At 39.5% G+C, this 14,371-nt stretch overlaps 1 protein-coding gene across 5 annotated transcripts in view; it reads left to right on the top strand.

Annotated features, from left to right (window-relative positions):
* DCAF10 (DDB1 and CUL4 associated factor 10) overlaps positions 1-14,371 on the top strand; it is a 71,222-nt gene that overhangs the window by 8,781 nt on the left and 48,070 nt on the right. For all 5 annotated transcript variants that reach the window (XM_005581263.5, XM_065530321.2, XM_045373480.3 and 2 more), the window contains exon 2: positions 9,595-9,708. In XM_005581263.5, the coding sequence (XP_005581320.3) occupies positions 9,595-9,708 (114 nt within the window). The remainder of the gene's footprint in view (positions 1-9,594; positions 9,709-14,371) is intronic.

Raw genomic sequence — 14,371 nt, 5'->3', positions numbered from 1 at the left:
AGAATCGCTTGAATCCAGGAGGCGGAGGTTGCAGTGAGCCGAGATTGCCCCACTTCACTTCCAGCTTGGGCGACAAGAGCGAAACTGTCTCAAAAAAAAAAAAAAAAAAAAAGGGTAGTGGGGGGCGGGGTGGCCAGGCACGGTGGCTCATGCCTGTAATCCCAGCACTTTGGGAGGCCGAGGCGGCTGGATCACCTGAAGTCAGGAGTTTGAGACCAGCCTGGCCAACATGGTGAAACTCCGTCTCTACTAAAAATACAAAAAAATTAGCTGGGCGTGGTGGCAAACGTCTGTAATCCCAGCCACTCGGGAGGCTGAGGCAGGAGAACTGCTTGAACCCGGGAGGCGGAGGTTGCAGTGAGCCGAGATTGCAACACTATACTCCAGACTGGGCAACAAGAGCAAAACTCCGTCTTAAAAAAACAAAAAGTTGGGGGGACAATTTTATATGCAAGAGGTAGATGGTTTGGACCAAACTTCCAACTGAGAATAATCAGAAAAGCTAGAGGAAATATTAAATATTTAATGTAAGATATAGAAAGCTTATGTTTGAGGGGATTAGAGCATTATCAGGGCAATGAAGATATTGCAGGGTCAAGTTCTACAAAATAGGAAAGCCAGTGATGTGAGCCCAGCATTTGAGCTCACTTTTCTGAGAGGCATCTGTCAATCTCAAAAGCAGCAGCAGCAATGAGGCTGAATGGTATTTCTTTTTTCTTTTTCTTTTTTCTTTCTTTCTTTTTTTTTTTTTGAGACGGAGTTTCAGTCTTGTTGCCCAGGCTGGAGGGCAGTGGCGCGATCTCGGCCGTTGGCAACCTCCACCTTCCGGGTTCAAGCGATTCTCCTGCCTCAGCCTCCGGATTAGCTGGGATTACAGGCGCCCGCCACCACGCCCGGCTGATTTTTGTATTTTTAGTAGAGACGGGCTTTCTCCATGTTGGTCAGGCTGGTCTCGACCTCCCGACCTCAGGTGATCCGCCCGCCTCGGCCTCCCAAAGTGCGGGGATTATAGGCGTGAGCCACTGCGCCTGGCCTCTGAATGGTATTTCAAATGGATTTATGGGTGGGATAGATGAGATTACAAGAATCGCAATTTAGGTTTGGCATTGAAACTCCTCTCCCCCCACCCAATATACCCTAGGACTAAAGGTGAATCAAGAATAGACGGTACTCATAGGGACTAAAGGTCAGCTTCGAATCATCTCATTCCCTAGGTAGATTAAGAAGACCTCAGATTGCCGGCACCTGTACTCTAGCTTACTTGCCACAATTAAATAGGAATCTTCTATGCAAGAAGAAAATATGCAGCTGAGTGCCCTGTCTTACACCTTTAATCCGAGTTCTTTGGGAGGCTGAGGAGGGAAGATTGATTGAGGCCAGGAGTTGAAGACCAGTCTAAGCAACACAGCCAGAGATCCCATCTCTGCAAAAAATTTAAAAATTAGCTGGGCAATATGGTGTGCGCCGGCCATCCTAGCTACTCTGGAGGCAGAGGTGGGAGGATTGTTTAAGCCCAGGTGTTTGAGGTTACAGTGAGCTATAATCACACCACTATACTTCAGCCTGGGTGACAGAGCAAGACCCTGTCTCTAAAGAAATTTTAAAAAAAGATAATATATCATTCAGTGCTTTAAATTATCCCTGTAATTTTTGTATACAGTGACGAGCACTCATACAAGGAGATTCGTTGTCTGAAAAGCCAAGAAAATCAGCAAACAATAGAAATAGACCCACAGGAGATCTGACATTAAAACTATTTAATATGTTCAAAAAAAGTACAAAAATTAGCTGGTTGTGGTGACGTGCCCCTTTGTCCCAGCTACTCAGGTGGGACAATTATTAGATGGAGAAATTTAGCGGAGAACTAGAAGCTATAAAAAGAAAACCCTAGAACTAAAAAGTACAGTAACTGATAAAAACTCTGGATGATTTAACAGCAAACTGGACACAGCTGAAGGATTTGTGAACTTGAGAATAGATGAGAAAAAAATATACAGAATAAAGCTTAGATTTACCAAAATGGGACACAGACTGAGACATGTCGTAAAATACAGGGAAAAGATCTTATAAATATAAATGGAGTTTAGAAAGATATTAAAGAGAATGGAGATAAATCAATATTTGAACAGATAATGGATAAGTTTTAAAAATTAACAAAACACACTGTAGATTAAAGAAGGGCTATATATCTCAAGCAAGAGAAAGACAAAAAAAGTAGGCCAGGCATGGTGGTGCACCCCTGTAATCCCAGCACTTGCGGAGGCTGAGGTGGTTGGATCTCTTGAGCTTGGGAGTTTGAGACCAGCCCGGCCAACATAGGAAAACCCTGACTCTACAAAAAAATACAAACAAAAAAATTAGCCGGGTGTGGTGGCATGCGCCTGTGGTTCCAGCTACTCAGGAGGCTGAAGAAGGAGGATCATTTGAATCTGGGAGGTTGAGGCTGCAGTGAGCTGGGATTGCACCACTTCTTTCCAGCGCCACCACACTCCAAACCTTCTGAAACAACTGCTTCAAAAACAAAAAAACCTTCCAACTGCTTTAAAAACAAAAACAAAAATCCCTCCCAACTGCTTCGAAAACAAAAAAAAAAAAAAAAAAGAAAGATAAAGCTACACTTAGCTACAAGCGTAAAGCTGTTAAAACCAAAATAATACATATACATGCACAAAGACAATCTTAAAAGCAGCTAGAGGAAAGAGATGGATTACTTTCAAAGGAGGCTCAAAAAGACAGTTAATTTCACTGCAGAACAATGGAAGTCAAGAGACAAAGATATTTCCAGACAAATATTGAGATAATTTGCCACTATCAGGTCTACACAGAAACAGATAAAAAAATTATTCTTTAGGAGGAAGGAAAAAGGTGGAAGACCAGAGGTACAGGAAATAATGAAAAGAACAAAAAGTAAATATGCTTGTAAATCAAAATGAATGTTAACTTTTTTTTTCTTTTTTTTAGACAGAGTCTTTCTCTGTCATCCAAGCTGGAGTGCAGTGGAATGAACACTGCTCACTGCAGCCTTGACTTCCCGGGCTCAAGTAATCCTCTTGCTTCTGCCATTTGTATAGCTGGGACCACAGGCACACGCCCGCATGCCTGGTTAATTTTTTTATTTTTTGTAGAGACAAGGGGTCTCAGTTTGTTGTCCAGGCTGGGAATGGTATAAAACAATGAGAACTTTTAGTAGAGTATTAAATTTATATATAATTATACCTAAAAAATTAAATATTAGGAAGGGTTAAAGGAAGGTGAACTGAGCTAAGGTTCTTGCATCATCCAGGAAGTAATAATTTTGTACTTCACTTTAAAAAGTTGATGCATGACGTTAGCTCTTTAGATATTCGCTAAAAGAATAGTAAAAGAATATATTTAACATACTACATAGTGTATGGGGAGATATCAATAGCAAATATATATTCTTAGAGATGGGATATTGCACTGTTGCCCAGGCTGGAGTTCATTGGTGCTGTCACAGCTCACGGCAACCTCCAACTCCTGGGCTCAAGCAGTCCTCCCGCTGTCTCCTGGGTAGCTAGGACTGCAGCCATAAGCCACTATGCCTGGCCATTTTATTTTTTTATAGAGATAGGGTCTCCATGTGTTGTGCAGGCTGATCTCCAACTCATGACCACAAGCTATCCTCCCGCCTTGGACTCCTAAAACACTAGGATTACAGGTATGGGCCAATGTGCCTGGCCAAAAAAATGTTTAAAGCAACTGAAAAGGGACATAGAACAGACAGGACAAATGGAAAGTAAATTGTAAGGTGACAGATTTCAACTCAAAGATTGCTAGTAGTTACATTAAATGTAATTTGAGACAATGATTGTCAGATCAGATTTTTGAAAACTGCTTACAAAAGACATACCTGAAATGTAAGGATACACAAAGTTTTAAAGTAAAACGATGTCAAGGCATACCATTGCTAGCATTAGCTAAATGAAAGTTGGTGTGCTGTGTTAATATCAGACCGCACAGAAAGCAAATTCATACAATTTCCAAGCATTGAGATTGAGCAATTTGTTTTTCAGTGAAAATTCAGGAAATAAATAACTAGAAAATCTCTTTATTTTTGGAAATGCTCTTTTAAATAACTTGTGAGTCAAAGAAGAAATCACAGTATAAATTATAAAATAGTTGAAACTGAATGACGAAAACACTATCAAAATTTATGCAATTGCAGCTAAAGCCATGTATAGAGGAAAATCTTAGATCCCTAAATGCAGATATTAGAAAAGAAGAAAGGCTGAAAGTCAATAAGCTAAGTAAGCATCCATCTCAAGAACGCTGAAACAGAACAACAGATTATACCCAAAGAAGGTAAAAAGAAGGAATAGAGATCAGAGTGCAATTGAACCACTTTGAAACTGTTTGTCACTATCTTTTTTTCTTTTTTCTTTTTCTTTTTTTTTTTTTTTTTTTGAGACATAGGCTCACTCTGTCATCCAGGCTGAAGTGCAATGGCACGATCTCAGGTTACTGCAACCTCCGCCTCCCAGGTTCAAGCGATTCTCCTGCCTCAGCCTCCCAAGTAGCTGGACTTACAGGTGTATGCCACCACACCAGCTTTTTTTTGTTTGTTTGTTTTGTATTTTTAGTAGATATGGGGTTTCACCATGTTGGCCAGCCTGGTCTCAAACTCCTGACCTTGTGATCCGCCTGCCTCGGCCTCCCAAAGTGTTGGGGTTACAGGCGTGAGCCACCGTGCCCAGCCTTCAGTTTTTTTTTTTTTTAAGAGACAGGGTCTTGCAGTGTTGCCAGGCTGGTCTCAAACTCCTGGGCTCAAGTGATCCTCCTGCCTCAGCCACCCAAAGTGCTGGAATTATAGGTGAGAGCCCCTGTGTCTGGCCATTAAAGTTTAAAAATAGAAACAAGATATTGTGAACAACCTCATGCCAATAAAATTCTAAAGTTCAATGAAATAGGCTAATTCCTAGAAAAGTAGAAATTACCAAAACTGACATTAGTAAAAGATTAGAAAGCCCAAGTAGTACCGTAACCAATAATACTGCATCAGTAGTTAGGTCTATATGGCTTTACAGATTAGTACTACCAAATTTACAAGAAATAAATAATCCCAATTTACGTAAACTATTCCAGTGTATAAAATAACAAGGGCCAGTCTTAACTCATTCTGTGATGTTAGCATACACGTTATACCAAAATCTGACATGAATAGCACAAGAAAGCAAAATTACCATACAATTTCACTGAAGAATAAAGATAGAAAAATCATAAAGTATTAGTCAACTGAATCTAGCAATGAGGTAAAAATAAAAGACTGATTTGAAATTAGAAAGTAAAGTAATGTAAACAACTACATTAATATATGAAAGGAAAAATATAGGAATATCTCAATAAATGCTGAAAAATCTCTTATACAGTTTGACATATATTCATGAAAAGAAAGCTTAGCAAAATTGAAACAGACCTTTCCTTAATCTAATAGTAGGAATCTGCCCAAAAACCCTACAGCAAACATTGTACTTAATGATGAAATGTTGAATATATTCTTAAAGATCACGAAAAAGATGAATGCCTGCTATTAACATTTCTATTCAACATTGTTCTGAAAGTCCTAGTCAGTATAACAAGGAAAAAGAGAAGGAAACAGGTTTTTAAAAAGAAGAACAGGCTGGGCATGGTGGCTTATGCCTGTAATCCCAGCACTTTGGGAGGCCGAGGCGGGTGGATCACCTGAGGTCAGCAGTTCGAGACCAGCCTGGCCAACATGGTGAAACCTGTCTCTACTAATAATACAAAAATTAGCTGGGCATCGTGGCACACGCCTGTAGTCCCAGCTACTCAGGAGGCTGTGGCAGGAGAATCACTTGAACCTGGGAGGCAGAGGTTGCAGTGCGCTGAGATCACGCCACTGCACTCCAGCCTGGGCAACAAGCGTGGAACGCCGTCTCCAAACAAACAAACAAAAAAACAAAAAAAACGAAGAACAAAGCAATTATTTTTAGATGGTATTATCAATCAAAACCCCCAAATAATAGAATAGTATGACTGATGGATAAATAATCAGTATTAAAAAATCAGTTACATTTCTGTATACCAGCAATAAGCAAAGTCAAAAAAAATTTTTTTTTGAGACAGGGTCTTGGTCAGCCAGGCAGGGGTGCAGTGGCATGATCATAGCTCACTACATCCTCAACCTCCCTGACTCAGCTGATCCTCCCACCTCAGCCACCCAAATAGCTGGGACTACAGGTGTGCACCACCATGCCTGGCTAATTTTTAAATTTTTTGTAGAGACGAGGTCTCACTGTGTTGCACAGGCTGGTCTCAAACTCCTGAGCTCAAGTAATCTTTCCTCCTTGGTCTCCCAAAATTCTGGGATAACAAGAATAAGCCACTGTGTCCAGCATCAGCAAAAAGTTTAAAAGAACATTTATTCAAATATATTTTTAAAAAATCAAGTTCCCAGAAATAAGTTCAACAGAAGGTAGGCATGGGCTATATGGAGGAAACTATACAATTTTATTGAGAGAATTACAGAAGATTTAAATAAATGGAGATATATTAAGTTCATGGATTGGAAGATTCCATATTGTCAAGATAGCAGTTACATTACAACTTTTTGGGCCAGGCGCGGTGGCTCACGCCTGTAATCCCAGCACTTTGGGAGGCCGAGGTGGGTGGATCACCTGAGGTAAGGAGTTCGAGACCAGCCTGGCTAACATGGTGAAACCCCATTTCTACTAAAAATACAAAAAATTAGCTGGGCATGGTGGCACACGCCTGTAATCCCAGCTACTTGGGAGGCTGAGGCAAGAGAATGGCTTGAACCCAGGAGGCAGAGGCTGCAGTGAGCTGAGATCATGCCACTGCACTGCAGCTTGGGCAACAAGAGCAAAACTCCGTCTCAAAAAAAAACAACACAACTTTTTGGTATTAATAGATTTAATACAATCTCAATTAACATCTGCACCTGGTGTGTGTGTCTGTGTGTGTGTGTGTGTGTGTGTGTGTGTGTGTGTGTATACATAAATTGATACATTGATTCTAAGCGTATAAGGATGGTCAAAGGTCCAAGATTTGCTCAGATACTCTAAGAAAATCTTTAATGTGTGGGAAAATGTGCATACTGCTGTATAAGGTAAATCAAACTTGTATCATATAAATTCTACCCAAGTAATCTATAAAGTCAGTGCATTTCAATAAAATTTCAACAAAACATTTTAGCAGAACTTGACATGGTATATATAAAATTTACTTGAAGAGAAAGCATAGCATTAGCCAAGAAAAAGTGTTTGTAAAGCAAATGAGGGAGTCTTGCTTTGCCACATAACAAATATACCATAAACCTTGTAGAAATTAAGATAGTGTGGTGTTGCATAGAATACCAATATGGAGTCCAAGAACAAAACTTGTATGTAGTAAAGATGGCATTACAAACCAATGTAAATAAGATCAGCCTTGATATTGGGACAAATTGTATACCAGCAAAAAACAAAGCAGTATGTATCTTTTAAACAAATACATATCTTTTAAAAGATACATATCATACCATGTACAAAAATATACTATAGTTTGATTCAAGCAAAACAATAACTAACAATTTTATAGATCCCTTTTATACAATGTTCAAGATTAAGAATCTCCCAGAGGTTGGCTTTGTGTGGTGGCTCACGTCTATAATCCCAGCATTTTTGAAGGCTGAGGCAGGAGGATCACTTGAGGTTTGAGACCAGCCAGGGCAACCTGGTGAAACCCTGTCTCCATTAAAAATACAAAAATTAGTTGTGTATGGTGGCGGTGCCTGTAATCCCAGTTACTCAGGAGGCTGAGGTAGGAGAATCGCTTGAACCAGGGAGGCAGAGGTTGCAGTGAACTGATACCGTGCCACTGCACTTCAGCCTGGGTGACAGAGCAAGACTTCGTCTCAGAAAAAAAGAATCTCCCAGAGTCTGGGACTGGTGGCTCACGCCTGTAATCCCAGAGTTTTGGAAGGCTGATGTGGCAGGATCACTAGAGGCTAGGAATTTGAGACCAGCCTGAGCAACGGTAGTGCGATCCCATCTCCACCAAAAAAAAAAAAAAAAAGTCTCCCAGAATCATTGATTCACTACTATGCACAAAAGGGAAAAATTTCATTTCAGGGTTCTTCTGACTTACAAAAAGAAATAGCTATTTATATGTCTTCAAAAATTACAAATATTAATTTGAATATTTTTACTCCCAATGACTAGCATAAAAAATTTCAGATATTATTAAACTTTGAAGTTCAAATGTCTTAAAAAAGGGTTTATGCAGACAAGTCCATGATTACTAAATAGAGAAAAGATTTCAACGTTTTTGTTTTTTTGAGACAGAGTCTTACACTGTCACTTAGGCTGGAGCGCAGTAGCATGATCTTGGCTCACTGCAACCTCCACCTCCTGGGTTCAAGTGATTCTCCTGCCTCAGCCTCCCAAGTAGCTGGGACTACAGGCGCCCACCACCATGCCCGACTAACTTTTTTTGAATTTTTAGTAGCGACAGGGTTTCACTGTGTTGGCCAGGCTGGTCTCGAACTCTTGACCTTGTGATCCGCCCACCTCGGCCTCCCAAAGTGCTGGGATTACAGGCGTGAGCCACTGCACCCAGCCAAGATTTCAGTTTAACAGTTGTTTTTTAATCTCCCACTTTACCTAAAAAGTTTGTTCCTAATAGAAAAGTTTTTGGCTATTTAAAATTCTATCTTATGTACATTCATCTTAGTTGTATAAAATACTCAGGATTTCATTTGCTAGAAATGAAATGAATCTGAAAGAGCAGCACCCACAAAACACTAATACTTAATCAAAATAAATAAAATACAATAGACTTTCACAAATCAAAATGAGGTTTATACAAGTTTTATAAAAATATAACTTTGCAGTGGGGAAGGCCTGAAACAAGAGACAAACCTAAAAAACCATGAATGAAAAGACCGATAAATTTCACTATGTTTAACTGGTCTGATAGGTTATATGCCAACTATTTTCCAGTGCATTTTACTGATAGTGATGAAGAAATATATAATTTGGTTGTATATGATTTTTCCCCTAAGTTGTCTCATCAATGCACATTTTTTGGCAACCACCTTTTTTATTTAAAAATATGTTTTTGAGTTCTTTCATATTCATATAAAGCCACCCCTTTCTTTTTAACTTCTCTACAGTATTTCAAAGTATTGTGTACCATGGCTTGTATAATCAGTCATTCCCTCTGTCATGTACATTGAAGATACTTGAAATTTCTCCTTTTTACAATGAAGCATATCTTTATATGTCTCTTGGTATTTGTAAGTGATTAGTTCTCTAGATTAAATTACCAGAAAAAATTGCTGAGTCAAAACATATGCCCATTTTAAATTCTGATACTTTAGAGGTGCTGTCCAAACATAAGCTGTACCAGCTTACACTCCACCATAATGTATGAGAGTACCATTTCCTACTACTATTGCCAACCACAGACAGTATCAATCTTTTAAACATTTGCTAACATGGGCAAAAAAAAAAAAGTCATTTACCTATAGCTTGTGTCGTTATAAATGAGTGAACATCAATAACCAGTGAATGCTAGAAAACTAAACAAGATAAATGTGTCATTTACTTTCAGGTCAGTGCTGACAGTTGCTTGTGAACAAACTGAAGTTCTGCTTTTTGACCCTATATCTTCAAAGCACATAAAAACACTTTCTGAAGCTCATGAAGACTGTGTAAATAATATCAGGTTAGTATTATAGTGAAAAAGTGAACTTTATCAGTGTGGCCCAAAATGTTCTGTTTTGGAAGTTAGTGAAGATGTGATGCCTTATCCAGCAGTGTTAGATGATCCACATTGTGAACTGTGAATCTAATCCCTTGTAAAACTAATCCTTTAATTACAAAACTTACTCTTAGCTATGTTGGTTTGGAATGTTTCTGAAATACATTTTTAACTTCTATATAATTTTACCTTTTCATATATTAGGGTCATCATTATGAACCTCAGCCATGTATTATGCTAGTCCTGTAATGCCTTTGTGCTAATCATCTTTGCAGAATGATGGCAGTCCCATTGCTTAGCACCTCTCACTTCCAACCCTCCACCCTCCAAATACAGACTGTTAAGAGGAAAAAGTACATGCATAGACAATTTCTTTGTAGCATCATTGGAAGCTCCTTAATTTTTAATAATGTGGGAAGTGAATTATAATTGAGTAGTTTGGTGATTAATATTCAGTTATTAAAATGATGGTCATAGAGACTACATAGCAACACAGACAAATGCTTGGCATGACACAGTTTAAAATTGTTATACAAATTATACAAATAGGAGATGATACAGGAGAAAAAGATTAAAAGGAAATATTTTAAAATTCTAACAGTATTAGAACGGATGGAATATGAGTAATTTTCTATTTTTTCTATGTAATGAGATATTACTTTTATAATTATTACTTTTAATTTTCTCAAAAAAGAAATATGGAAATTACTAGCCAAAGTAACATACTGGGTGTTGTGATGTAACTCCTATGCTCCAAACACATAGAACAATAAGTTAAATAGCACAAAAAATATAGCCAGATTCTGAACAACATAAACATCTTTGTGGGCCAGAAATGAAACACGGACACCAAGTTTTAAATAGGGCTGAAACCACAGCTGGCTTTCGGTCTAGCACTGAAATCTAGTAGTTTTGCTCCTGTCAGGTAAAAGGATTAAAAAGTGCTTAACTGTTTCATGCGAGGCAGGAACCAGAGCCAGAATCACTACATGAAGCCCGGGTTTGGTTAAAATATACGTCTTATTTATGAGAGGCTGAAAAGAGAAACAAGCTATTCACTACCAGAGACTATGGGTTTCAGCTGATAAAGACACAGCCTCCTCAATAGCTACCGAATGAAGCCACTTGCTGAATCAGTAACTGAATGTGTATGTATGATATTTCCAATATCATTATTAAACTGGAGCCCCGAAATGTCATTATAAGGCCTAGTTGTGGACTGGGGGCCCAGATGGCCAAGTGGGAGAAACTCTGAAACCATTAAATAGGAGGAGAGAGAAATTAAAAACCTTTTCTACTCAAAAGAAACCTATAACTCAAATTCTAAAATTTATAAAGACATATAATGTTAACATCATAACAAAATCAACCACCAAAAACATTAATTTCTCTGGATGAAATTAATTTTATGGAGCAGTTCAACAAAGACTTTATTTTTAAAAATAAATTATGTTATGTATTTATTTTTGACTAGGTAATAGATGCATGTAGTACAAAATTCAAAGGTACAAAAAGGGTAAACAGTGAAAAGTAAGTCTATCTCCACCTCTTTCACCTAGCCACCCAGTTTCCCTCCCCAGAGGCAACCACTGTTACCCATTTCTTGCTGTCTTTTCTAGATAATTGTTGCATATACAAACATATATATACACACACACACATTCACACATATGTACATTTTTATATAAATGGTAGCATTTACACATGCTATTATTTACCTTGCCTTTTTCACTTAATAACATGTTTAGAGATCATTTGATATTAATACCCATGGGACTACCTTATTATTTTTAACAGCTGCATGGTATTCCAATGATTGGGAGAAACTTTTAAGCCTTTTTAGGATGCTCAGAGAAATAAATTAAGAGATACTTTCCAATTAAAGAGAGCTTAAAGACTGAAACAAATAAAAGAGATTGAACAAGAAAAAGTCAATGTAGTAAAGAACTAGCTAGAACTCTTAGAAATTAAAAATGTCAGGCTGCCCAGAAATAAACCCAAATATTTACAGCCAACTGATCTTCGACAAAGCAAACAAAAACATAAAGTGGGGAAAGGACACCCTTTTCAACAAATGGTGCTGGGATAACTGGCTAGCCACAAGTAGGAGAATGTAACTGGATTCTCATCTCTCACTTTACACAAAAATCAACTCAAGATGGATTAAGGACTTAAACCTAAGACCTGAAACTATAAAAATTCTAGAAGATAACATTGAAAAACCCCTTCTAGACATTGGCTTAGGCAAGGATTTCATGACCAAAACCCCAAAAGCAATTGCAATAAAAATAAAGATAAATAACTGGGACCTAATTAAACTAAAGAGCTTTTGCATGGTGAAAGGAACAGTTGGCAAAGTAAACAGACAAGGGTGGGAGAAAATCTTCACAATCTATACATCTGACAAAGGACTAATATCCAGAATCTACAACAAACTCAAATGAGTAAGAAAAAAAACAATCCCATCAAAAAGTGGGCTAAGGAAATGAATAGACAATTCTTAGAAGAAGAATTCTTCATATGGCCAACAAACATAGGAAAAAATGTTCAACATCACTAATGATCAGGGATATGCAAATCAAAACCACAATGCGATACCACCTAACTCCTGTGAGAATGGCCATAATCAAAGAATCAAAAAACAGTAGATGTTGGTGGGGATGCAGTGATCAGGGAACACTTCTACAATGCTGGTGGGAATGTAAACTAGTACAGCCACTATGGAAAACAGTGGGGAGATTCCTTAAAGAACTAAAAGTAGAACTACCATTTGATCCAGCAATTTCACTCCTGGGTATCTACCCAGAGGAAAAGAAGTCATTATTTGAAAAAGTTCCTTATACACACATGTTTATAGCAGCACAAGTCACAATAGCAAAATCATGGAACCAACCCAAATGCCTGTTAATCAATGAGTGGATAAAGAAACTGTGGTATATATATACACGTTGGAATACTACTCAGCCATAAAAAGGAATGAGTTAACAGCATTTGCAATGACCTGGATGAGACTGGAGACTATTATTTTAAGTGAAGTAACTCAGAAATGGAAAACCAAACATCACAGGTTTCCACTGATAAGTGGAACCTAAGCTATGAGGACATAAAGGCATAAGAATGATACAATAGACTTTGGGGACTTGAGGGGAAGAGTGGGGGGTTGGGCAAGTGATAAAAGACAACAAATATGGCGCAGTGTATACTGCTTGGGTGATGGTTGCACCAGGGTCTCACAGATCCCCACTAAAGAACTTACTCATGGGGGGGCGAAGCAAGATGGCCGAATAGGAACAGCTCCAGTCTCCAGCTCCCAGCGCGAGCGACACAGAAGACAGGTGATTTCTGCATTTTCAACTGAGGTACTGGGATCATTTCACTAGGGAGTGCCAGACAATCGGTGCTGGTCAGCTGTTGCAGCCCGACCAGCGAGAGGTGAAGCAGGGTGAGGCATCGCCTCACCTGGGAAGCGCAAGGGGGAAGGGAATCCCTTTTCCTAGCCAGGGGAACTCAGACACACAACACCTGGAAAATTGGGTAACTCCCACCCCAATACTGCGCTTTAAGCAAACAGGCACACCAGGAGATTATATCCCACACCTGGCCAGGAGGGTCCCACGCCCACGGAGCCTTCCTCATTGCTAGCACAGCAGTCTGTGATCTAACTGCAAGGCAGCAGCGAGGCTGGGGGAGGGGCGCCCACCATTGCTGAGGCTTAAGTAGGTAAACAAAGCTCTGGGAAGATTGAACTGGGTGGAGCTCACAGCAGCTCAAGGAGGCCTGCCAGTCTCTGTAGACTCCACCTCTGGGGACAGGGCACAGCTAAACAACAACAACAACAACAAAAAGCAGCAGAAACCTCTGCAGATGCAAACGACTCTGTCTGACAGCTTTGAAGAGAGCAGTGGATCTCCCAACACGGAGGTTGAGATCTGAGAACTGACAGACTGCCTGCTCAAGTGGGTCCCTGACCCCTGAGTAGCCTAACTGGGAGACATCCTCCACTAGGGGCAGACCGACACCCCACACCTCACACAGTGGAGTACACCCCTGAGAGGAAGCTTCCAAAGCAAGAATCAGACAGGTACACTCGCTGTTCAGCAGTATTCTATCTTCTGCAGCCTCTGCTGCTGACACCCAGGCAAACAGGGTCTGGAGTGGACCTCAAGCAATCTCCAACAGACCTACAGCTGAGGGTCCTGACTGTTAGAAGGAAAACTAACAAACAGGAAGGACACCCACACCAAAACCCCATCAGTACGTCACCATCATCAAAGACCAGTGGCAGATAAAACCACAAAGATGGGGAAAAAGCAGGGCAGAAAAGCTGTAAATTCAAAAAATAAGAGCTCATCTCCCCCTCCAAAGGAACGCAGCTCATCGCCAGCAACGAATCAAAGCTGGATGGAGAATGACTTTGACGAGATGAGAGAAGAAGGCTTCAGTCCATCAAACTTCTCAGAGCTAAAGGAGGAATTACATACCCAGCGCAGAGAAACTAAAAATCTTGAAAAAAGAGTGGAAGAATTGATAACCAGAATAATTAATGCAGAGAAGGCCATAAACGAACTGACAGAGATGAAAACCATGACACAAGAAATACGTGACAAATGCACAAGCTTCAGTAACC

Source organism: Macaca fascicularis, chromosome 15, assembly GCF_037993035.2.
Source record: "Macaca fascicularis isolate 582-1 chromosome 15, T2T-MFA8v1.1".
Lineage (NCBI taxonomy): Eukaryota > Metazoa > Chordata > Mammalia > Primates > Cercopithecidae > Macaca > Macaca fascicularis.
Note: the sequence above shows the minus strand (reverse complement) of the source record. Positions and strands in the feature narration are given on the sequence as shown.